Here is a 25,665-nt window from a genome sequence, read left to right as displayed (position 1 = left end):
TCCCTTGCACTGAGACACAGTGACATGGTGCTCATTACTGCACGCAGTTCTCCACCATACAAGAGTCATGATACTTTGATTATTAATAATTTAAGAGTGGTTAAATTCTTGTGAGTGGTTAAATCCTGCCTTGCATCAGTTTCAGCAGTCTCCAGGAAAAACAAGCTACTGTCACACAGTTCTTGACAGCATTCGACAACTTTTAAATGAAATTAAATAGCTGTGAAACATATCATACTGTGTCCAAAGGCAGTATTTATAGTTGGTTTCCTGTGCTCAGAAGGCTGAATGTGAGTTTCCCAGCTCAACCCAACCCAAGAGTTGCTCACAAACCTTATTTGTATGCAGCTGTATAATTCAGCGTGTGCTTTTAAACAAATCTTGCTGGCCCTCCATAACAGCTTATTTTGAGATGTGGCAAGGACAGAGCTCTGAGTTTGGATGATTTAAGCAATATGGGAATTGATGCTGGTTGTGTTGCCAACCCACAGCACAAAGAGATTTGCATGAAGTAACTGCAGTACCTGACCCTGCCTTCAACTAAGAAATGGATATTGATGTTTAGAGCTTCTTGGTAGATGTACAAATATTTTCCAAACTCCAGCTTTCAGCCTACTAAATTGTATTCATAATAGAGTTTGGCACTAGTGAAAGCAAGTAAATTGTCATCTGTATTTTAGTAAACAAGATGCAGTCACGATGAGGGGGAAGGTTACCATCCAGCAAATGCTGGTCTTGATAGATAAGCTGAGCTCTGAACTGCTGCTGCAAGGTCAGATGAATTATCAAAGAGAGGAAGTACAAGTGCTGGTGTTTCTGGCAGCACATTTCCCATTTTCACCGTCTGATCAATGGGAATACCTGCTTTTGAGAAGTAAATTCTTTCATATGTATATATCTCACATAAGTTTGCAATTATTAACTAAAAATATGTGGATTTTTGTTCTGAAACTTGTGTCTGAATTTCGGGTTTTGATAATCAGAGAAGAGCAACCTATCCAGTTTTCTCTCCTGCCTCTTCTCACACAATTGTACTGAGCGTGCATAGGAGCATTAAAAGTCTCAGTGTATTTTTTTTGTTTTGTTCCAAAACATTTTTTAAACCAACATAATGGAGCCAAAATCTATCTCCCTCAAAAAAGGAAAACATTCAAGTTTTAAATGTTGCAGATCTTTATAAAAGATCATGTTGCCTTCAAGAAAAAAACAAATTGGATCTGTGTCATTACAGAATCTGAGTTTTGGATGTACATTTTACTCTATTGTTATATTAGATGTATTTTTTTAAAATTTTGAAGTGAAATCTTCTAGAGAGAAGCTTCTTACTTTTGGTTTAAACTTTATGTTAATGTCTAAATCTTGGTGCTTTCTGGTGACAAATATGTTCATTTCAGTACACTGTTTCTGCAAGAATTGATGCTGTCATTCCACTGCACTTCTGTACTGTTTTTACTGCATTTTTCCACTGAGATAACTGGGCTGGTATTTCAGTTTTGCTCCTTTTTATTTAGGTTTAAAGCATTGCTGTCTAGCAAGCCCTCATCTGACAGTACTTGTATTGAGATCAACTATGTGAAGTACCCCATCTTTCAGGTACAGTTCTCACACTGAATTTGAATGGAACTTGTAAAGAGGAGCACCACGCATGCCCTGTCCAAACTGGCACCCATGCATTTGATAAACCAGAGCAGTGGTTTCACAAGCACAGGCTTCATCTCTGTTTGAGCACTGCAGAGTTCTGTGGATTGCAAATGTGCCCCAGCAGATGCAGCATTTCACTGACATGGGCTGTGCACACAAAGCACTGCCTGTCAGCATTTCTTTCTGTAGTTGGCTCTTTCTGTATTTAATGGACAGGTTTGGAAGAGACACACTTCATTCCCTTCCTTAGCAGTGCTCTCCAATCAATTTTGTGCCATGAAAAGGCAGAGCTTGCTCTCTGTACCTGTAGCATGTACATGGATATGCTTCCCTTGCTTTGAGCCAGAGCTGTTACTGCTGCACATAATTCCCAGCTGCCCACAATAACTGGGCTCCCCACAGAGGGATCTTGGCTGGCTTGTATTACTGTGCAAAGCCTCCTCCACCTCTGTCTTATCTTCCATGCGTGCCCACACACAGCTGGATGAAGGTGGCCTTTGCCAGGGAGGGAGTAAGAGAATAATCACTATATGTGCTGTGTTTGCCTGAATCAGTGATGTACTTAACAGACTGGGAAATACACTGAAAATTCAAAATGAGTTAATCAGTTTCCTGCAAGCTGTTTGGAGCTCACCAGGAAATCCAGACAATTTGACGGTGAGGGGTTGAGACATTAGACTACCTGTGAGAAGGAAACACTGAACTTTGCAGAGTGAGAGAATAACCAAGTATATCTTTGAAATCAGGAGGCTTGAGCTATTTTTACCTACAAATCCTTGGTGGTGTTAGGAGAGCCTCGGGCATTGCCTGCATTGTCCCCTGTTCCTCTATGTCTTGGACTGATTTTTATAAACACTCCTTTGTTTTATTACAGCTGGTTATGCAGTATCTTTATTATGGAGGTGCAGAGTCACTCCTGATTAAAAATAATGAAATTATGGAGGTAAGAGACATTTATTTAATTGCAGTGGGAGCGATGCTGACTGATCTGTGTACCATTCACCCGAGGCCACGTGGCCATGGGGCAAGACATGAGCACTCCTGCAAGAGCCAGCAGTGCCTCATCTGGAGTGCCCAGGCTCTCTGCAGTCCTGCAGGAGACTGGGAGACTTTGCAAATACCTGCTTAGAGGCAAAGCTGGTGTTACCACAATCTGGAGCCAATTTCCAGCAATTTAGCCCTATCTCATCAGCATTGAAAACATCTAATTTTGTTTCTCACATGGGAGAAGTCTTGGGAACATGCTGGGCTCTAACCGTGAGAGAAGTCCGCTGGAGACACAGTTCAGTTCAATTTCAATCATGTGACTCTCAGATTTTATGAATAAAACCATAATCTGCTCCCTGAGATACAGAGACTTCTTTGCCCCTTTCTCACTGGATGTAAAACATCCAGGTGCTGTTGTGGCCTTTTGCAAAAGCCAAACCAAGCCAGCTGGAGATGACTGGAATTTCACACAGCCACAGCCACCAGCCATGCAACCACAACCTTATGGATCCAAACACTGTGTGCCATCATTGTCAGCTATGATCAGCAAAACCACTCCAACTAAACAGAAATAGATATATTGAGCAAATTCTTGATAGTCATTCAGGGAGTTTTCAGGCAGCCAGAAAGGACGCAGGTCAGTAAATACTAAATTCAGAGCTCTTTAAACAGCAGGTGACTGTCAGTGCCTGCCACCACAATCACAGAGTATCTCAAGTTGGAAGAGACCCATCAGGACCATCAAGTCCAGCTCCCTGCTCCTTGCAGGGCTGTGTGAGCTAAACCACATCAGAGTGTCGTGCAGATGTGCCATGGACTCTGGCAGGCCTGGTGCCACGAGCACTTCCCTGGGGAGCCTGTGCAGTGACTGACCACCCTCTCAGGGGAGAACCTGTTCCTTATGGCCAATCTGCACTTCCCCTGGTGCAGCTGCTTTCCTTTTCCTCGTGTCCTGTCCCTGTTGCCTGTATTATTCTGTCCCTATAACTCTACAGTCTGGCAGCCAGAGGATGGAACTGGTCAGGACTGAAGTTACCCCTCTCTAGTGCAGGCAGTGGATTTTTAAGTAAGCATACCCACATCGGCTTCCTGAGCTGTATAGGAAGAGTTCCCTAATTCTCTGTTTCACTCAGAGTTCTGAAAGACTTCCTGAATTTCTAACCTTTTCTGAAATGGAGAATTTTAGACTAGGCAGTGCAGTGGCTTTATAGAAATGTGTGTGTTATCACCTAGGCTGTTAAAAAGCTTGTGCTGCATTTCAGCTGGCAGCTTGCTCTACTTTTGTGACATCTCAAAACTTCTGAGACTCCAGAATGTATGACTGATTGATTGATCTCTTGATAACAGATTTGGCCGTGCTTCCTCACAGTTTAAAGTAATTACAAACCAGCACATGACTGCTTGAGCCACAGAGGCAGCTGGAATAGGATTTGTCTTTATCTTTTTAGTAACTTGCCTTATTACACATACGATAACAAGAAGCACCAGAAATACTCCACAGAAATCTTGGCTGCAATTCATAATTGGGGCCAGCTGGCTGCTATCACATCAGCACTGCAGATTTCCAGCACTTGGATTTATTTATGGGATTAAAGTAGATCTTGAGCAGACTGCATAGGAGAAGTCAGAATAATGTCATGGAAGTTTCAGGGTTTTGTTTGTTCCCCAGTGCAGCATGAGAGCCCCTTTGGGATGCACAGGTTAGCTTTTTGTTGTGAGTCCCAAATAATAAGGGCTGTGTAAAAGCCTGAATACCTGAGTAAGTGCTATTTAAACACATGAACAGCTTGATCTAAGGTCTGGCTGGGTTACAGCAAGGTGTCAAGCCATGAAGAACTCCAACCTGCTTTCTAAGGCAAAGAGCCAGAGACAATGGCCTACCATGGAAAGCCAGAAAATTAAATGATTTTCATGTAAAGGACAGAAAAAGGGCAATAGAGGAAATACTAACACTGCTGAAATCAGTTGGAGAACTCAAAATTCAAGCCATTTTCACCCCACAGGCATGCAGAGATGCCAAGGCAGTGCCAGGGTAGACAGTGTAGCCACAGGGCCAAAGAGGGAGGTCAGTGCTGGTGTCAGAAGAGCTGTGGTAGAGCAGTGGCAGACCCATGACACTGACCTGAATGCTGGCTAGGCACTGCCTCACAAAGCTGGTTCCCACTTGTTCCTTGGAGTAAGGTGGACCCCAGACAGTGTTTGAGTGCTCCTGGCCTGGACATCCCCTGACAGCTGCTCACAAGCTAGGACAAGGAGCATCCGGAGAGCTGATTTCCACTCCCTTGAGCCTGCTGAGGTGGCAGATTTGAAGTTTATTGTCTCTCTAGATTAAGTCTGCCCAGGATGGTCGTCATTGTTTGGTTTGAATTCCTCTGTACACTTGATCCTGACCTTTCTGCTGACTTCCTCACATCCAGCCCAGGTGATCTGTTTCAATAAGATCTTGGGGAACAGTTGAACCAGAACTTCGGTTTTGGGGATGTATTTGCAGGTATTTTATTGCAGTCATGTTAGGCAAGTGACAAAATATTCTTCAAACCACTGTTTGCTTTTTCTCCTTGTTCCATTCCAAAGTCAGCATGTGGACCTGAGCAGCCCTTGGTGTTCTCTCTGTGTGTAGATTCCCATTGTGTGATTTAGAAGGGACTGCAGAGGGTTAAAATAACCAAGCAATCTTCTCATTCTGACTTTCTGTCAGTACTTTCATGCTAACTGAAGAAGGGGCAGAGAAAAAAGTATAATGAAACTGTAAAGAAGCAAGTTCTGATTCTGTATCACTCAGCAGTTTTTGACTATTTTTTCCATGCCTTTTGTTTTTTTTTTAGCTTCTCTCTGCTGCTAAATTTTTCCAGCTTGAAGCTTTACAACGACACTGTGAGATCATTTGTGCAAAAAGCATTAATACAGAAAACTGCGTGGATATTTATAATCATGCCAAGGTAAAAATAACTGCATATGCTTGCATGTTGTGTGTCTGCCGTCATTCTTGTAGGTCAGTTCTGTAATAAGTAGTTTTTTATTTATATATATATATATATATATATATATATATATATATATATATATAATATGCTTAGTACATTTGTTGCATGTTTAAAATTTGTAGATTTGTCACTCATTACTGGGACTGACTGATTAACAGGTACCTAGTATAGTGACAATCCAAAATTAGTTCAAGGTGGCAGCTTCTCAGCCCCTTCCCTGAGTGGCTCAAACTCAATTTGAGTGTATCACTATGTGGGCGATCTATCCCTTATTCATGGCAGCACAAACTGGTGAGCTGATTCTACAAGAATCACTAAGAGAAGTAGGCATCTCTGCTTTCTCCTTCCAAGATGCATTTTCCCATTTCCATTACCTGTTTCTTCCTGCCTGAAGCCCAGTGGGTGACACACTCAATGCTGGTGACACCTTGTCAATATATAAAAATGCCATGTTGTGGAAGTGCAATGGCTCAGAGCCCTGCAAGGATGGTAATGAGAATTTTGTGTCTTGGAGAGTTTCTTATTGGAATCAAATTATATACTTAGCTTGTGAGGTTGCCTAAGTCATTAGACAGAAAAGCATGGCATTTCTTGTCCTAGAAAACCTATTTTCACGCATTGGTGGAGGTGGTTACCACATTGATTAGTTTCAGTTTTTTCCCTCCTCATGTGGAGTAGTTAGATTTTCACTTGGAAGATGGAAATGGTACACAAATAAGTGCAGTGAAATATTCTTCAAGCATTTTTTAAGAGATTTTTTCTCTAACTTGCATGGTCTATACAAAAGATAAAACTGATGCATTGTGACATGGAGGTTTGATTGAACAGAGTAATCCTGCAGATTTCTCCAAACCCCTGCAGATCTGACCTCCATTCCCATCATCAGGTATTTCCTACAGAGAATAGTAATGCTGGGTCTTCGTGTACAGATAACATGCAATCAGTGTTTGAAACAGCACAAAGCAAAAAGATCCACCTATACAAATAAGCAATGAGGTGTATCTCTGGGTCCATTTAATGTGAAAGGAAAAAAATTACAGTGCAGGAATCGTTTGAAAAATATTTTATTTGTCATGTAGCTCATGTGCCAACTTCTCAATTTGTATTGCTGTCAGTAAAAACAATAATTTTACTTTAAAATCATATTCGTTTGAATTGTGAAATGGGGCTTTTATTTACATCCTGATTGAAGAAAATTCTTTCATGCTGGGACTTAACAAACCCAGTGGCTAAATCCAGCTCCTGGTTTCCCTGTAAGAGCCCCAACCTGCAAGTTATTTGTGCCTGCACGTCCCTGTGGAAGCAGTGGAAATGGGGTCCTGGGTGGGTTTTACAGCCAGAGCCATGTTGGCACTGCTGTGAGTAGGGCATTGCAGCAATAGCCAACCTGGCTGTGCCTGAATCTTTGACTTCTGGAATTAGTTGGGTTGGAAGGGACCCTTAAAGATCATCTCCTTAGAGCCATGGTCAGGGACACCTTTCTTGACCTTGCTGCTTTGCAGCTCAACTGCACCTGCAGGACCTCCCCGACCTTTCCAGAAGGGGATGTGTGAGCAGGGAAATGTTGGCTCAGAGACAAGTGGAGCACAGCCTTTGTCATCAGGGTTGAGAGACAGATACAGTTTGGTGGATGGTCCCTCGCAGGCCCAGGAGTTGGACTCAGTAATCCTTGTGAGTCCCTTCCAGCCCAGTGTATTCTGTAATTCTCTAATGGGGATTTGGTCATATTTACAAATAAATGCTGATGGCAGAGTACTGATATCATTAATATCCCTATGGGCATTCCATTTTTTAAATGCTATCATAGAACTGTGGAATACCAGCATGGAAGGTACTTCAAGGATCATCTGGTCCAACCTTTCTTTGCAAACATACAGTCTAGACTAGATGGCCCAGCACCCTGCCCAGCTGAATCTTCAAGTGTCCAATGCTGGGAAGTCCACCTCTGCCCTGGGGAGATTTTTTCAATGGCTTATTATTTCCATTTCTCCTCAAAGCATGAAATTTTGCATGACAGCTTTCTGCAGTCATATGTCCCATCCTTGCTAAGGACAGCATTCTTGAAACGTGGTCTGTAATATTTTCCCAAACCTGTAGTTTTAGGGTGTAACTTCTAGAATGAAATCATGGGTCTGGTAAACTCTGTGGTAGAACTTCCATCAGTTTCCAAGGGAGCAAAGCTTCAGTCTGTGGAATTTTGTTTCCCCAACAGCCAGGGTCTTTTAACATGGAATTATTGAGAATCATCATCATAAAATACTGTTTTATTAACTCCTTCCTCTCCACGCATTTATATCTGTAAGTAAGCACATTTTAGACTGTGCCTGTCTAAAAGGCTTAGCTTGTGTATTTGTGTGTAGCTCTTATGCATTGTATCTGCTGCCTGGGTTGTATCAGAATGGTTATCTTTCTCTAATTTCACTTCTTGTAGTTCCTCGGCGTCACAGAACTATCTGCCTATTGTGAAGGCTACTTTCTAAAAAACATGATGGTCCTCATTGAAAACGAAGCTTTCAAACAGTTGTTGTATGACAAGAATGGAGAAACATCTGGTCAGAATGTACTAGAGGACTTACAGAGGACGTTGGCCACAAGGATTCAGTCAATTCATTTGTCTTCTTCAAAGGGCTCCATTGTGTAAAGCTGAGGAAGATGGTAAACCTCTAATTAAAGACCCTGCAAGTTAAGTCTTCTGTTGCAGTTGCTCAAACCTGTTGCAGTTGCTTAAATGACTACAAAAAAAAGAAAATGTAAAAAATTCTACGTCGCATCCAGACAGTTCCGTCTCGGCCAGAGGTGCTGCGCTGGGGCTGTGTCCCCACCTGGATGAGAAATACAGAAAACAAAGTTCCTCCCTGGTTTTGAGCAAGCTGGGTACCAGAGTATCCGGTGAATTGCCCTTGTACTCACATCCTGAACATGAGCCTGTTCATGGAGCTTGATGCCAACAAAAGCCAGAACTCACATCAGTGAACAGCAGAAGTTCCCTGCCTGAAGGGTAGTGCTGGGGAACACCTGAATTGACCAATTAATCATTTAAGTCAGATTCGTTTCAGTGTTACACAGTTAAGAACAATATCTATCCCAGAGTCCATTATCTCGTGCATTTAAGAAATGTAAGAACTGTTATTGCTGTCCAGCAAAGATCAGCTGTATTAGAGAGTGGGTAAGACTGTTATAGTTGAGGAAATATACTGGCAGATTTTTAGGGGTGGGAACTTTTTAAACTGTTCATAAAAAATAATGGGGTGGCCTTGTAGTTTAAAACCTGTTTCTTAAGCTTAAAATTTCATTTTCAACAGAGCTGTGTTTGAGAATCTATGTAACATGTTTTGGTTTTTTAAATGGTAAAATGTACATTGTGTAAACACACATATGCTCAAGTTTTGCTTGTATTCTTTCCTAGGGTGGTATAATCTTGCCTAAGAGGCTATGGTTACACCAAAGAGGCACATTACCCAGACTGTCTCTAATACAATAGTTGGGGGGGCAGGAGAACTGCATGCTTCTCGTGATTTGGGGTTGAAATCAATGACAAACTCAACAAACATGCGTTTGCATGGTAACTGTACCTGTGAAATGTTCCATTCGTGCTTCGTTTTGCCAAGACAAATGCAATGTTACTTCTTGTCAAACTTCATTTGTGAAATTAGCTTATTTTTTTATCTGGTGTGACTGGCTGTGATATGATACCCCTGGAGCTCCTTCTCAAGATGCTGATTTCTGTTTGTTGCAGTGAAGAGATAACGACAGATCTTTAATTTAGTGATGTGTGGATATTTTGCTACTGGCCAGAGATTGTGTCTGAGTTAGACTTTTTAAAATTATAATTAAATATGTACTGTAGAATGATTTCTCACTGTATCCTGAGAATGTATAGGTAATCTACAATGCAGGGCTTGGGTAGGGTAGGGTGGGGTGGGGGGTGTGATTTAAATATCAAATGTCAGCTTTGTTTATTTTGCAGCATATTGTTAGCAAGACAAATCTGCTATGTGCCACAACATTCTGGATGCCCTCTCTGAAAAAAACCACAGTAAGAAGCAGGCAAAGATGTTGCCTTCTCCATGGCAAAGTGACATTAATACGTTTATTTTCTACTGTGCCATTCTAAGAAATTTAGAAGTTTGCATGTTAACCTCTTTTTCTTTTGTTGAAGCATCTATATTAGGTGCCCTTCCATGTTCCAGTTTTTGATGTGCTCAGAGAACACAGTTTTTGCTTTAGTTATCAACACAGTAGGAACCTGTTTTATGACTCTGAGGTATAAATCCTCCCTTATGCTTCGTCTTCTAAAGCCTCTGCAGTTTCTGCAACAAATAACAAAATGTCTGAACTGCCATTAATGTTGCAGAGACACTGCATGTCAGTCAATTAGATCTTGTTTTCTGCATAGTAGATGTTCACAGAAGACGTTGTCTGGAACTTGTAAGTAATGGCTATTTCTGAGTGAATGTTGTGATATAAAGAAGCAAGACCATAGTTACTGCAGCAGCAACACACAGAGGTGCTTGTTGTTGCTTGGTGTGCCTTCTCATCCATGGAAACCCATCCTTCTATGACAAAAACAACTAGCTAAGAGCAGGCCTCATCCTGCAGCTCATGGTTTAATATGGCAAAGTTTTTCAAACAATAATAATTATATTAAATGGGAGGGAAACACTGGTAACTCCATGCTTGTCCTTCTGAGTTGTGAGTGTCTGTGGTAAAGTTCCCTGGGTTTCTTTCAGCAATAAAGGGGTAATAGGGCCTTTGGTGGCTGTACCTGAGGTGGTCACCGTGTTTGGGCACCCTGAGCTGTTACAGGAAGGGACTGCAGCTAAGGATTTATACAGGAATAACTTTTGCTCTTGGAAATGCTGGTAATCCAAACATCACAGATGTATAGCTGAAGGAAACCTTAAGAAAAAAGAGTAATAACTCTCAATTCTTTTTTGACCAGTGGTCCCCAGGACTTTTGCCAGCAGAAAAGCCAACCTGTGTAAACCTAGCTTTCATTTCTCCTGGAAGCAGCCAGCAAACCTTTGTGGATCCACAAACCAGCATTTGGAAATGGTGATTTTAGTCTGCCTCTCCTGATGTGAGGCTGGGTGAGGTCCAGCTGAGCCATGCCAGACAATGTGCAGTTTGCAGGCTCTTCAAAAATCCAGTGACAGGGATACATGATCTTCACCACTCTCAAAATCAGAAGGTTTTCCTAAGAGACTTCAGAATTTCTTCATTGCAAATCAAGCCACTTTTTCTTTGAGTCCTGATTGACAGGAAAAACAGATGATCTTACAAGATCTTTTTGGAAAGTTATTTTATGTATGAAAGGAATTATCCTCCTTGCATCATAGTATAGTCTTTCCTAGTTCCTTTGTTAGTGTTTTCTGATTTTTGCTGTCATTCCCCTCATGGCTTCTCATTTTCCCCAAATTTCCATTCCTCAGCAGGAGTTTTATACATTAGCAAGCAAAGCAGAGAAACTGTTGCTGTGATTTATGTAAAGCATATCAGAAAATATATCCCCAGATATTTTCTTCAAGAACATCCCATGGCTGACTTTGATCTAGTCTGTTTTATAATTCCTGAGGGATTCACTGCTGCCTTCCCAGGAATTCCATCTTTATTTATGCATTTGTTTACTACACCTTTCAAAGTATAACACTTTCAATTTCTCCTTATTAAATTTGTTCTTCTCTAATCAGAGCAATTTCCCCACTTCATCAAGATCAATTGCAATTCTGATCGTGTCTTCTAGCCTGTTTCATAATCTCCAACCTTTATTATATGTGGCTTCATGCATGGATTCTTCATTCCATTAATCTGGGGCTGGGGGGAAGGGCTCTTGTCAATTTAATCTAAAAAGCAATGTGAGTTTCAGTGGGTGCCCATGAATACCATCCCTATCAGATAAGGCTCTTTCCAACAGAGCATTTTATTAGCATTTTTTTCAGACATGGTGTTATCAACTTGGAAAATAAAAAGCTTTCTCTTCCTTTCGTCTTTGTATGAGTTGCAACAATTTACAAATTTTGAGGCCAAATATTGCTTCCAGTCTTGGTAAAATGGAAAAAAATTACAACATCATTAGAAAAAATTAGGATTTTCTTTATTAATCATAATTTTTCAGCCTCTAATGAGTGAAGTTGCCTTTCCATCTGTCATTTTTATACTAATCCACTGCTGTAAGATTTGAGGACTTACAGACATCTCCTGGCAGATCTTTCCTTATATCCCTGCGCAGTTCTCCCCTTAGTTTCCAGAATTTCCTCACATGCCCACTTTGCTTCACATGCTGCCAGTTTCCACACTTCCCTGTTGTTTTTTTTTTTTCTCTAGAGCCCTGCTGGATTCCTTCCTAAGCCCAGAAGTGGTATCTGTGTTGTCCTGAATAGTTGATTTTCCAATAATTGGCTCAAGAGCTGGGAAGAGAAAAGGATGGGGAATGTGGGAGGGCAAAGGTTTTGGACATCACAGGGGAAGGCTGGCATTCTTTTCATTACAAATTTCAGCACTGTCTGCTTGTTTCTCTGATTTTTCCCTGATCTGTTCCTTAGGCCTGCTGTCCTCTAAACACAGCTGGTGGCCAGATGCTCTCTGTTCTGGAACGGGGCCAGCTTTCTAATGGCTAAGACTACTTTTTCCCCAGCTAAAACTTCTGCCTGCTTGGTTTCAGCTCCAGAGTAGATTAGTAAAAAATGTCTGTTAAAGACAGAGGAAACATCTCTAAAAAGGTGTGAAGGTTTAGTAGCCAGGCTCTGGTTGGCACTAATAAGAGCTGCTTGCTGAATCCTCCACGTGCTGCTTTGGACACTGAGCCTTTTTCTACTGAATATCCACTGGTCCTGGATGGGCTGTACTGTGTGATGTGCTGGGGGCTTTCTTAAATTTCTTTAATTCTTAAATTCTAGTTTTGTTTCAAGGCATAGCAACATGTGCTGCTCTTTCAGCATTAAAAATAAAAAGGGAAGTGGTCTGTTTGCACTGAAATCAACTGCTCTGAGGTGCTGCAGTGAAAAAGAAAGGGCATCTCTTCTTCCCAGCTGTACCTGCCTAAAATCAGAGGAGGCTTCTGTTATGGCCAGGTCTGTGGGGATTCAGGCATACAGGACCTGTTTAAATGGTTTTTTTTTTTAGGTTAACGCATTCACATACTCAAGGTGATGATTAGGCCATCCTAGAAAAAGCAGCCATTTCTAGTGCTCCTATCTATGGATTAAATCCTGAGCAATGCTGGAATCCTGCAGAATTAATTGAAGTCAGTTTCACATATTGAGGGTCCCTCAGGAGCTGGCTCTGTCTTAAAAAACTGCTGAAAGATGACAACCTGAAACCTGCATTCACTAAAGCTGCCTCTGAAGCCACTGGCTTGGGTTTGGGGGTTTTTTGTTTGCTTGTTCGTTTTGGTGTGGTTTTGGTGTTTTGTTTTGTTTGTTTGGGGTTTTTTTGCTGAATGAGAGTTACCTAAAGCCAAAGACTTTATGTTAGTTGGTTTGACAAAGTATCTTTCATGTGAGGCTCTGCAAGTGCTTTACAGAAGTGAAGGGCCTGAGGTTGCTTTCATCTTCTGGCACAGAGATGTTGAGATTTATAAGAATTAAAAGAACTACCTAGGATTTAGTCTAAAATTTAGTAAAGTAGTTTGTAGGAAGTTAGCCTTGAAATAGCCCTCAGATAATATCTGAAACCCCATAAATGAGAACATTACTAATTTTGCAATAACAAACCTGCAGCACTTCCATACATTTATAGCAAAATTATTATGTTATTTTTTAACTTGTTACTTACTTTGAGGTAAGGCCTGTTATCTTCAGTGGGTGAAAACGGAGGCTGGCCACTCTGACCAGATTATCACATTTCAGAACAATTGCACCTGACCTGCTATTTGTAACTGGCCTTCAAGAGCAAAAAACAGCAAAGCCAATTCTTCAGCTGTGGGTCAATGCTCCATGACTTCAGTGAGAGCACTGCTGAGAATATTATTCATGTGGTGCCCAAAGCAGAAAGAAAATCTGGAAACCTGCAGAAAGACTAATGGGAATTTGTCAGCTGCCTTCAGTGAGCCTCTGAGCTGGGGAAGCAAGCTCAGTGTGTAGGAGGAGGGCATTTCTTTTCTTTTTGTTGCCATTAAGCTGTCATTCCTTCAGCTCTGTCCAAGGCTTCTTGCATGGAACAGCCATGAATGGCCTAGAGTGTGTTTGTCTTGGATGCCTGCACAGGACTTAAAATTGGTATCTCAGCACTTCAAAGTCAAGAGTCTCAATAGATGATGGGTTTTGTGCTTGCTTGGACTGCTTGTCACTAAAACAGCCAGGAGTCATGGCAGCAAGTTACAGGAGAGGTTGTGTTGCCTGGATAGGTTAAATTCTACAAACACCTTGTGCTTTGCATGTTTAGTTGACTAAATCTGTCCACTTGATTGTACCAGAACAGCAACTTTGTAGTTTTTTTCCTTTGGAGAGGCATTTTTCACCTTTCTTTGGGCTGACAGTTTTGTTCTTTCATCCTGTAGAGGCAGTGACACCGTGTGAATGGGCATGTTAGCTTAGGCACAGGTTTCTGTCCATGCTGGATGGCACACTAACAGAGGTCTTAGTAAGGGAAGAGGAGTAGGTAAAAGAATTTGAATGTATGACCTTAGATCTTTGCCTCTGATTCCAGAGGTATAGTGTCCACTGCTGCCTAATTCATTTGTTCCCCAACTCAGAGATTCCAGGAAATCAAAGGGAGGGGGAGAGCAGGAAGAGGAGAAGCAGCCCCATCTTGTACCACTTCCTTGGCATTCCCAACCAGCCCCGTTGGCTCCAGTCTCTTCAGTGCTCACAGAGGGTTTGCTTGGTCCCATGCTCAGATATGGCCATGGAGTTGAAGCAATTGGTGGCACTTTCTTGTCCTTACAAACATCTTCACTGCTCTGCTGGTTAACTTTGGTCTTTCCACTCCCCATCTTCTCTGTTGCTGTGTTATCATTAAAACTTCCATTATTCGGCTTTGCCTAGCACAGTGAGAGGCAATCTTGTTTCTTACTGCCTTTCTAAAGCAAACAAAGCCAGGGGAAAAGCCTCGCTGAAATACAATCAAAAATCATTTATGGTTTACAATAAGTCACAAAAGAAAAGGGAGATGCTCAGAAGCAAAAAAGAGACTGCCCCTTTAGGAAAATCCAGTGTGTTAGGGGGTCATTTTAATTAATGAAGGTCAAAACCTTATTCTGGCAGGGACAGATTAACATGTTTCAAAACATCTGGACTTGTTAAAGCTACAGGTTCAAGAGAGTCCAGCCTTACCCTTTCCCCTTCCCAGCAGTGGGTAAATTGAATATCCTGTAGCTTGCTGCGTGAGAGGCTTTCAGATGAGCCTTTCCAAAGTCAGGTTCTCTCTGTTCTGCATAGCTTCTGAAGAGCTCACGGCACATCTGCAGGCTGGGATTTGCCCCTCAGCACAGTAGAAAGCCTCCTGTGCCCCGGTGCTGGTTGTGGGGCAGAAGGTGGGAAGGAGCAGAGGAAGCCCCTGGAGCCTCAGAGTGAAAGCTGCTTCCCCAGCACCCAAGCAGTCTCTTGGTCAAACACCCTGCTTAACCCAGTCAGTTCCATACCTTGGGAACTGACTATTGCCTTGCAGTTATTAAGCCAATGAATAATTGTGCCATTTGGGGATGTGGTAAAATGTGCAGTCTTAACTTCAGTTGTGAGCTATGTTTTTCCATTGCAGAATACATGGACTGTAGGAATGCATCTCAGAGCTTTTTGACCTCATGTTCCTGGCTAAGTTCCAATTAGTACTAGAAAAACTTGACCTGTTCAAGTCCCATCAGTGCATTTGGGCCAGTAGGTTGCTTCCTGTCCCTGTTTCTCTGTTGTGCAGCCATATGTGCTGTGCCAGTGGGGAGCAGAGGTGCCTGAGCATTGTGCAGACACCAAATAAGTAAATCCCACTCTCTGCAGTGCAGGACATTTCTCCTACTGATCTCTTTGGTATTATGGGGAAGGTTGAATAATGGATCATTTACAGCCCCAGGACCAGTGCTTCTCTTCCCCACTCTCTCCTGCCTCTGCCATCTACCACAAAGAGAAGGGAAAAGAAAAACCCACAGGAAATATCACATTCTCTCAGCCTGCCCTCCCCACCACCACTTACAGGTGGGCTGCTAGAGTGTCCTTCAGTCCCACTCCTCTGAAAGCTTCTTGTTTGTACACGAGTTATCCTTAGAGCATGCCTTGCATTAGGTCAAAGTCTGGAAAGCATCTGAAGTCATTCATGGCAGAAGTGAGATTGTAAAACATTGAATTCCAGTCATCCATGCTGAGAATTTTGTTTCTTTTTGGTTTTGGTGTTGTGTTGGTTTGCTGGTTTTGGGGGAAATTTGGGGTTTTTTTTTGGTTTTGTTTTTTTTTTTGTTGTTGTTGTTGTTTGTTTGGGTTTTTTTTTTTTTTGCTTGTTTTGTTTTTTGTTTGCTTTGGTTATTTTTTCATTGGAAAGATAAGATGAAGCATGTGCAATGCTTTGGATTTTGTGTCTATAGTTATCATTGTGTTCAAGAAAGAGAGATGGACAGTAAATAGATCTACAGGATATGTTATGAGGCGTGAAATCATGTTTGTAATGAGATTTCTTGTTAATGGCAGTCAGCCTTCCTTGATGCTAAGCATTAATGCAATATCCATTAGTGCAGCTAAACCTCCCTCTGCTCCACTTTCCCAAATGGGTTTCACTTTGTACCTAGTTTAGCATTTATAAATATTTGATATAGGGTTCAAGGAGTAATTTACATGTTAAAAATATATGAATGTTCTATGAAAAAATGCAAGTTAAGTTTCTACTATAACATCATTCACAAACCAAAACATGAAAGCGTGATGAAATCTGCTCCACTAAAATGGCTGGAAGCCTTTTCATTGATTTCTCTAGTCTGTGGATTAGGTCTGTTTTCCACCTCTCTTTCATACTGTGTGTCACCTTTGAAGTCTTTGCAGGCCAAATGCATATCTGTAATTAGAAAGTACTGTCTTGATCTTTAAATGGAGAAAGGTCCACTTCTGAAAGCAACACCTAAATTAGGAAATCGTGGTGTGAGCATCCTGTAAATACAGAAGAGCATTGTCTGTGGGACAGCTCTTTGCTTCTTTTCTGCCTCTTCACATCCGCTTCCACCTGTCCCTGAGATGTCTTGGAACTGGAAGCTAGGAAAGAAAAGTGAAAACAAGAGGAAAGGATGTGCCAAAATAAGATGTGCAGAACCATTGTGCTGATCTTGATTTTTTGCTGGTTTTAGGCAGACTCCTAATTTGTGTAATACAAACCCAGGAATGGTTATGATTGTTTTGCATTTATTTGGGTTCAGTTTTTTTTCTAACAAAGTGGTTTTGTTTGCTGTCATCTTTTGTTGGGGTTTTATGTGAAGGTTTAATTTCACTTTTTATTGAGAAGGAAATTAAAGATCACGTAACCCAACAGCCATCATTAACAAACAGAGATCCTGTCCTCCATCCCACAGATGTGGCTTAAATACTGGTTTGTGGCTTCACAGGCATGTTTGAGGTCATCTGTAATTAACAACACAGGTGAAACGTTCTTCCCCTTTGCTTACCCATTTACAGTGGATAAAAAAAATAACAGAGTCAGCGTATGGACAATAGGATGGCAGATGTTTTTCAATGAAGAAAGATTATAGCTGAGAAATACAAATGTTTCTGGAACCAAATATTTTTTCTCAAAAGGACAGATAGACATCTGTAGCTCATTCAAAGATGTCATTCTCTTGAGTGTGTTAGATGCTTTTGAAAATTGCCTGGTTTGTGCTGTTAATGATCCAGCACAAACCCTTCCACTGGAGAGACTAACTGAGGGCACTCAGAACCAAGGCAGAAGGGAATGTACGAAAAATAGAGGAGCTCAACCATAATTTGAGGTGGCAGCTTTGTTTGCTTTTGTCCACTGTGTCCACAACTTGACCATTATTTTAAAGGGCATGTTTGTATTTAATTTCTTTTGAATCCTTTTTTTAATTGCTGAAGCACTCTCACAGCATCTTCTCTAAGTGCACCTTAGGTCATCTTAAACACCATTTAATGTCTGTCTGATGCTGATCCTTTTATAATCTCCAATGAGATTACGATTCATTTGTCATTGCTAGATGACAAATGAATTGTAACAGCCTTAACAAAAATCTTATTTTGTTAAGGCTGTATAAAGGCCCTGCAGCATGTGAAACCAGCAAGTTGACTTTTATTATTGCATTACTCTGAAAAAGAAAAAAAACTAATGAGATCTTTGTTTCTAGTGTGAAAGGCTCCCCTTAGCTTGAGAGGACACGTGCAAAGCCTCTACTGTGAATGCCTCCGTATAATCAGCTTACAAAATGGAGGAAAGTGGTATTACAGAAAGATTTTTGAGGAGCACAACATAACTGTGGAGCAGAACACGCACTTGCTAAAGACTGCTCTCTTGCTCTCTCTCCTGAAGTCAGTGGGAATTTTTAATGGGAGTTACTGCAAGGCTGTATGTTTTTTTAATGCACTAGCAGATGTAGTTTCCCATCCAGTCATTTGCACAGTTGTGGTTGGTACCCCATAAAGGCTGAAGGCCAAATCCTGCTGTCATTGCACACAGCCCCTCTGCTTCAGCAGGGATCATAAACATGTACTTATGTTACTTGAGGTTTTTGCTGAAGAGCAGTGGGAGAAGGCAGGCCTTCCTTCTGCTCCGTGATCACAGGCTTTGCATTCCCAATGACTTTTATTAGAAGTATCATATATTTACATGCTGCAGAATGAGGCCTGCGTGGGAGAGATTTTTATGAATTTAGACCAGCCTAAGAAAACAATCATTCTAATTTTAGACAAGTTGCATTCCATATCCGTCTGTTTAGTGCATCAGTCTGATGTTTACTGTTTAGTAAATTGCATTTGGGCTTTTTTTTTATTTCTTTTGAGGGCATTGCCGGTCATCAGCCAATGTAAAATAGCACCAAGGACTTCCAGACATACCCATAGGGCCAAACTGTGCCAGCTTCACACACCACAGTCCCATGAAAAGCAAGGAAAGCTGGACTGGGCACATGAAATGCAATCCCCCTGACATCAAATTACATGTCCTGCCTCATTTCATAGAGATGGATGACATCCTGGGGAAAAAAACCAAACACATGCTGCCACTTCATCCGAGTTTAAAATGTATTAAAATCAAGGAAATTATATTAGACATGGCTGTCGTCTATCAAATCCAACCCTGTGCATAAGCAGAACTCCAAGGGAAAGTAACAGGAGTTTCCATTATGGAGTTTGCAGAAGGAAGCCTACATAATGAATTTGACAAAATGTCAACTTTGTGTAAACTCTCCTGGTGGGTCTGTATAAAGGTTTTTTTAATAAATCTTCATTGGAACACACCAGAGAATAATAAACTTGCACCTTGATAGAATAGCTTTATTTGTATATGCTCTATGTAAATTTTAAAGCAGAGTATACATGTCATTCCTTGTACATATCTGACTAGAATGGTGGCAGTGCTGTGCACTGCTGTTTAGGGGATCCAGCTTCTCAGTCCTGGATTTCCAGCTGTAAAGGTTGCAGGAGACTGCTTGGGACCAGCTAAAACATTGGATGGATAGATGCTCACCACTCACTGCTTGGAAATACAGGAGCAGGATTTGGAACAGATGTTGGCTATGGAGAAGATTGCTTGCCTCTACTTCTGGCTAAGGGACAAGTGCCTCCTTTGCTGTCATCTCCAACAGAAGTGATTTAGTGATTGTCAGAGTGTGGGAATCTTCAGAGCCCTGTTTGGTCTTTCAGAGGGGTCTGAGATTCAGGTATCACATGGGAAGGTCCCTGAAGAAGCAGTGTGTACATACATCTACCTACCTGTCTGTTATTTAATATCCCACTGTTTCTGTATTGAATGGTCTCAGTAACCTGTAAAAAAGTGATCGTTCCTGTTGTGCTACTGCTTTGAAATTCCTTGCATGCACTCTGGCATAGAATTCTTTAAGAAAAGAAATTATACATATTATATATACATATATATATAGTAGCTTGCAAAATATTCATGTTGAAGAGCCATGTTTTGTGCAAATTGTACATATATGTTGTGAGCAATATCGCAATATGAACTTTTATTAGTTGTCAATAGTAGATTTATCACATTATTTTTGAGCGTATGTAGGTATCCCAAGCTTTCAACCTCAGGCATTAGATCAGCTACTGAAGGAGATTTTTTCTGTGCAGTAGAAATAGCACAGGCTTTTGGTAAATAGGTGGGTGTGCAAGTCCCATTCTGTTTAATGTAAGTTGCGAGGCTGATTCTTCATGCAGGTTGTCAGGCAAATACTCTCTTGTCAGTGCTGGAATTCGTGTTTGGTATGAGGACCCTGTTGTGCTCATCTAGAACAGAACTCAAACCCCAACAGTGCAAAACAAAGTGCTTGACTCCTACTGCCCTCTGTCTCCACAGGTGCTCCAATACAAACACAAGGAGGACTTAAGGAACTCCCAGATAGCCAGTGTTATATTCCCAAATGTTCATGCTACATAGTTTTCAGTGTAGGGGCTAGATAAAAGTGTTAATACCAGTATGGCTTTAGAAAAGCTACAGTGTTTGGAGCTTGACCTTGAAACTTTTACCTGATTCCTGAACATCATCAGTGGCTTTGTTTGCTCAATGTTTACCTCTGAGAAATGTATGCTATTGATTTAAATGTTTAATATATTGACTGCCTTTTTTTGTATATTTGTTATCATAAAGGTTTGGTTTAAATGCTAACAATTGTGGTCTATTTTCAGACTTGAAATACTTACGGTTCTGTATTTGGAAGGCAAAGTTATTAATGAATATAGCAATTTGGTATTTTATTCCTGTTTTATACAGCTGCCCCCATAGGTTATTATCAGATAGCAATGAATGAATATTGCTGAACAGCAGGTGGAACTCCTTTGAGTGTGTTTATGAGCCATCTCTGTTCAATAAAAATTCCATTGTTTTCTAGCCTAGGAAATGGCTGCTGTGAGTGGGTTTTTTTTTGTTTTTTCTCCCCTTAAGGTGTTTTGTGATGTATTTCAGAGAGCAGCAGGACTGGGCTTCTCCCAGGAGCCACATGTGTTCAGGATTTTACAACTGGAAGTCCTGGTGCTGTTTTCCCACTTACACTGCTATCAGCAAGCTTGCTGTGTGCATGAAGAAGTGATATGGAGTTGGTTCCCAAAAACCTTTCTCCAAGTGCTGGTCTGCCATAAAATGGGCACATAAGACCTGGGAATGGAGCTCCATGATGCTAATAAATTAAGCATCTGCAAGTGCATCATAGCCAGAGAGGAGTTTGGATGCAGGAGGATCCAAAAGGCTGGAAGTTTGCTCCATTATTATACAGCATATACTGCAAGTGCCTACAAATAAGTTGGAAATGGGTATCTCAAAGGGAAGTCAGGTATAAACAGAGGGACTTGATTAACCTTGACACGAGTGTGAAGATCAGGTTTTAAAAATATTTTTGGTTTTACATTTTACTCCTTAAATTAATTTCCAGTGTATTCTGTCTTGTATCTTTTAGTGGATTTGAAGCCAAGTTCTTTCTTTGTATTTAGAATCTTTCTCCAGATTATTAAGGAACAGGTTGGTTCAGGAGGCAAAAGAGGGTGACATCCTTTCCTGTCTTTTACATAAGGTGTGGGAGAGAGACACCACTCACACCACACTGGGTGACTGCCCAAGCAGTGGTGGCTCTCTCAGGTGCCTTTAGGTTTTGGAAACTCGGCTGTCCAGGAGCAGGCTTTGAAAAGCAGCTCATAGGGAACCCTGTAGTTATCCAAATTCTGCAGGAGATACAGGCTCCCCTTGCTGGCCTCCCCAGTACCTGGAAGAAAACAAAGCAAGCTTTCACTTGTAGCAAACTGGAATGCTTTGTCTCTCTTTCCCAGCTGTGGATACCAAAACAATATAAAACTGTTCTTCATGGGCATTTGAGTTAACGCTTCACTGAGAAAAACAAGGAAGTTCAGCCAGAAATGTTCACACTGTTCTTCCGGGTTCTTTGTAAACTTACCCATGTTTTTTCTACATTCCATTCCCAGTTGTGTTCTTGAGGTTTTCTGTAGAAATTGAAAGCTGTGGCACACATTCACTGGGCTAATTAGTCTTGCCCAGTGCCTCCTCCACAGGGCAGAAATGGACAGTGATGTCTAAACCCAACCTGCTACAAAGCAGAGCTCACCTAGAGGAGCCCAGGTTTTTTCCTGAGGCTAAAGCACTGCCAGAAGTGCTTGATGTTGATCTCTTGATGGAATCAGCAGCAGAAGCATGTGTACAATGTAAAAGTCATTGTGTGTCTCAGTTTGATTACATAGAAGTAACATTTAAACCACTCAGAATTTTTTCCCCCAAATCTGCATAGTGGTTTATACAGATACATTTCTAGGTGTGTGGTGGTATCAGCTAAATTTTTCTATGTTGGCAGAGCCTTACACTTTAATGAACATTTCCTCAGTGGCTTTTATTTTGTCCAATGAGTCTTTCATGGGAAATGTTCCAGAATAAGTGTGTGGGCTGGCTGTCTCTAAGCTTTGCTATGAAGATGTAAAACTGCAAAGTAGAGGGTGTCTGAGAACCTGTGCACATATCCTTGCAGTCTGGAAGGCCAGCATTCCCAGCACAACCTGCAGCCTGGCTACCTTCCTAGGAGCTTATCAGCCCCTTGGGTCTACAAGCCAATGGCTTGTGCAGGAAGCTGTCGTGTCCTCCTGTAATAACGAGTACTTGAAGCATACAGCACTGAGCAACAGACTTAGACACGGAGGAAATAAAGATGTGACACCTCTGAGACAAACACTGGCCCTCATGTCCCCCACTGCTCCCATGGTGGTGGAGAGGTGCAGGCCTTTGGGTGTTTTGAGGTGTCCAGCTGACTGCAGTTGTTGCAGGTGTGATGGGATTCTCATTCCCAAACTCTCCAGCACATTCCCAAACTCTCCAGCACACATTTTGGGGAAGCAGCTGCTCTGATAATGCAGTTCCTGTGTCCCAGTGAGGTTTTAATGTCTTTCACACATATCTGGTTCACATTGAGATCACACTTATTAGATGTAGCTAAAAGAGAAGTGATAGACCTCATTTATTCCATAAAGTTAAACACAGACTACCAAGAGCAATAAGTAAGATCTGGGAGAATAAGCCTTAGCACAAGGATGTTTTATCTTTCAAAGTGAGGAGGTTTGTGGTCTCTCAAAGAACTCCTTAAGGAGATCCTGCATGAAAGAAAACCAAAGCAGCCTTGTTTTAACCACCTGAAAACTTTCTGCTTAGCTATCAGTTCAAGAGTTCTTCCCCCCAGGCTATGCAGCAGTGTGCAAACAAGGCCTGTCATCTCCCTTGATGAGATGCTGCCCTACTGAGAGCTGATACTTCTTTGGTTTCCTGCCACTATTCCTGCTCTGTGTTTCACAGAAACACACAGGGAATGCAAACAGAAAATCAAAAGGTAACCTTGAGGACTTAGATGCCATTGGTGTTTCAAAGTCACTTTAAATACTTCTTTCTTTCTTTCTTTCTTTCTTTCTTTCTTTCTTTCTTTCTTTCTTTCTTTCTTTCTTTCTTTCTTTCTTTCTTTCTTTCTTTCTTTCTTTCTTTCTTTCTTTCTTTCTTTCTTTCTTTCTTTCTTTCTTTCTTTCTTTCTTTCTCTCTTTCTTTCTTTCTTTCTCTCTTTCTTTCTCTCTTTCTTTCTTTCTCTTCCTTCCTTCCTTCCTTCCTTCCTTCCTTCCTTCCTTCCTTCCTTCCTTCCTTCCTTCCTTCCTTCCTTCCTTCCTTCCTTCCTTCCTTCCTTCCTTCCTTCCTTCCTTCCTTCCTTCCTTCCTTCCTTCCTTCCTTCCTTCCTTCCTTCCTTCCGCCACTTCCTTCCGCCACTTCCTTCCGCCACTTCCTTCCGCCACTTCCTTCCGCCACTTCCTTCCGCCACTTCCTTCCGCCACTTCCTTCCGCCACTTCCTTCCTTCCGCCACTTCCTTCCTTCCTTCCGCCACTTCCTTCCTTCCTTCCTTCCTTCCTTCCGCCACTTCCTTCCTTCCTTCCGCCACTTCCTTCCGCCACTTCCTTCCGCCACTTCCTTCCTTCCTTCCTTCCTTCCTTCCTTCCTTCCTTCCTTCCTTCCTTCCTTCCTTCCTTCCTTCCTTCCTTCCTTCCTTCCTTCCTTCCTTCCTTCCTTCCTTCCTTCCTTCCTTCCTTCCTTCCTTCCTTCCTTCCTTCCTTCCTTCCTTCCTTCCTTCCTTCCTTCCTTCCTTCCTTCCTTCCTTCCTTCCTTCCTTCCTTCCTTCCTTCCTTCCTTTTTCTTTTTTCTCTTGATTATGTCACTGCCTGTTTAGCATCCCTGGGACTGCAACACTGGTATTTAGCAGATCATTTGATAAAATAGACAAAAGATAATCTGAGGTGTCAGTGTATTGATCACTTTCCCCTTTTTTTCATCTGAAGAGGTCAGCTTAACCACAGCAGTAAACCTATAGGGTAACTTCTAAAACACATAAAATCTCCTTTATTTTCTCGCCTGCAGTCTGTGTGATTTGCACAATAAATCTTTTCCTGGCCTTGTAGAACCTTCCAGCTGTCATACTAGAGATGTTTACAGTGTCTCTGAGAGTTTCATGACTCAAGGTATATCAAGGTCTCTACAGAGCCATGGGCACTGGAGCTCTTTAAGTTTTCCAGTAGTTACTGGAGAGCCTGCTGGAACCAGCTACTTCAACATCACTTCATCAACCAACTCTCCTCTCTTCCATCTGACTTCATGTCAAGAACAATACTCTGGGTGCTCTCTGGGCACCCTGAAATGTCCCCTAAAAAAGAAGCTGAACCTTTCCTTTCAAGGAGTCATTGAATTTTTCCCACTGGCTCCCCTTCTTTACCTGGTATATCCACTCCAGAACAGAAATTTGCTTTTATCCAGCACTTGCATCCTTGGGATAGGGATGGGTCAAATACAGATCCAGAAACAGGGACAATGTTCCAGTGCTTTTCACTTCAGACAGTCAGAAGCTTCTGACACCAGAATTGGTGACTAAACTGAAAATAAAAATTGCTATTGTCAAGTCTTGCCTTCCTTTATGGATGTTCACAGGGATAAAGAGAATCCCAGCTCTCCTCATCAGAGGTTAAGAAGTGGGTCTAAGGGATTCAGGCACTGCTGTGTCTGACCTCTGACTGGGGCCAGGGGAGTGGAGCTGAATCCTTTCAGGAGATCATTTTTAGGAAAGGCCCAAGGCCAGTCCAGAACAGGCTGTGTCATGAAAATGTCTGATGACAATTCTTTGTTTCCACAGGATCTGAGCTTTGTCCTCACACCCTTCCCAGGACAGCCATTTGAGTCCTTGTCTGCTGTTGGACACACCTTTCTTCATGGCCATTTTTTCCATCTAGCAAAGATTCAGAGACTTCTGTCAGCTGTACAGCCTTGTTCCCAGTTAGGATAGCTCTTTGGGCTCATCCCATAATTCCTCCAGTGATGGAGAATGGCAGAATTCCATCCAAATCAAGAAATTAATATCTGCTTTATTCACTAATCTCCCCATCTCCATGGCTGAGCCATCTTTGGACAGTGGATACCAAGAAGAACATTTTTTATTGGTGTGTAATGTCCCGTCAGTCATCCTGGGGGATTCCTTGCTGTGGCTGTTCTGGGCTGCAGTAGATTTTGGTTCCATGTGTTGGGAGCTTCCTGCCTGGGGCACCACTCTTTCAGCCACATTTCTGTAAATGCCAAGGCGCCGTGGAACACTAATACCTTTAATAGAATAGTTTTAGTTTTGAAAAAAAACCAGCTGCACATCCCCAGAAAGTGTTTGACACAGAAAGGTATTGGAATCACCCAGCATTTATGGACTGGGTCTCAGAAGAAGAATCATTACTACTAACTGCAGCTCTCTAAGCTATAATATCCATTGTGCACAATTGCTCCCTATTTTCCTTCCTTCCGCCTTTTCCAGCTGTCTTTTCTTTGGTACTTCTGCTGTTGAGCCTCCCCACAGTGCACTGCTATCTCGTGATTATGTACACGGTGGGACAGAAGGTAGAGCTTGTGTGCCCCCTCCGA

The 25,665-nt window shown here is 41.8% G+C and overlaps 1 protein-coding gene across 3 annotated transcripts in view; it reads left to right on the top strand.

The window, feature by feature from the left end:
• Window positions 1-9,464, top strand: part of ABTB3 (ankyrin repeat and BTB domain containing 3) — a 161,491-nt gene extending 152,027 nt beyond the window's left edge. For all 3 annotated transcript variants that reach the window (XM_064420416.1, XM_064420414.1, XM_064420415.1), the window contains 4 exons: window positions 1,512-1,593; window positions 2,516-2,584; window positions 5,454-5,567; window positions 8,044-9,464. In XM_064420416.1, the coding sequence (XP_064276486.1) occupies window positions 1,512-1,593; window positions 2,516-2,584; window positions 5,454-5,567; window positions 8,044-8,253 (475 nt within the window). In that variant the 3' untranslated portion in view covers window positions 8,254-9,464. The remainder of the gene's footprint in view (window positions 1-1,511; window positions 1,594-2,515; window positions 2,585-5,453; window positions 5,568-8,043) is intronic.
• The last annotated feature ends 16,201 nt before the right edge of the window (window positions 9,465-25,665 follow it).

The sequence above is a fragment of the Passer domesticus genome, chromosome 5 (assembly GCF_036417665.1).
Source record: "Passer domesticus isolate bPasDom1 chromosome 5, bPasDom1.hap1, whole genome shotgun sequence".
NCBI classification, from domain to species: Eukaryota; Metazoa; Chordata; class Aves; order Passeriformes; family Passeridae; genus Passer; species Passer domesticus.
The sequence above is the reverse complement of the archived record's forward strand: the minus strand, read 5'-3'. Positions and strand labels throughout refer to the sequence as shown.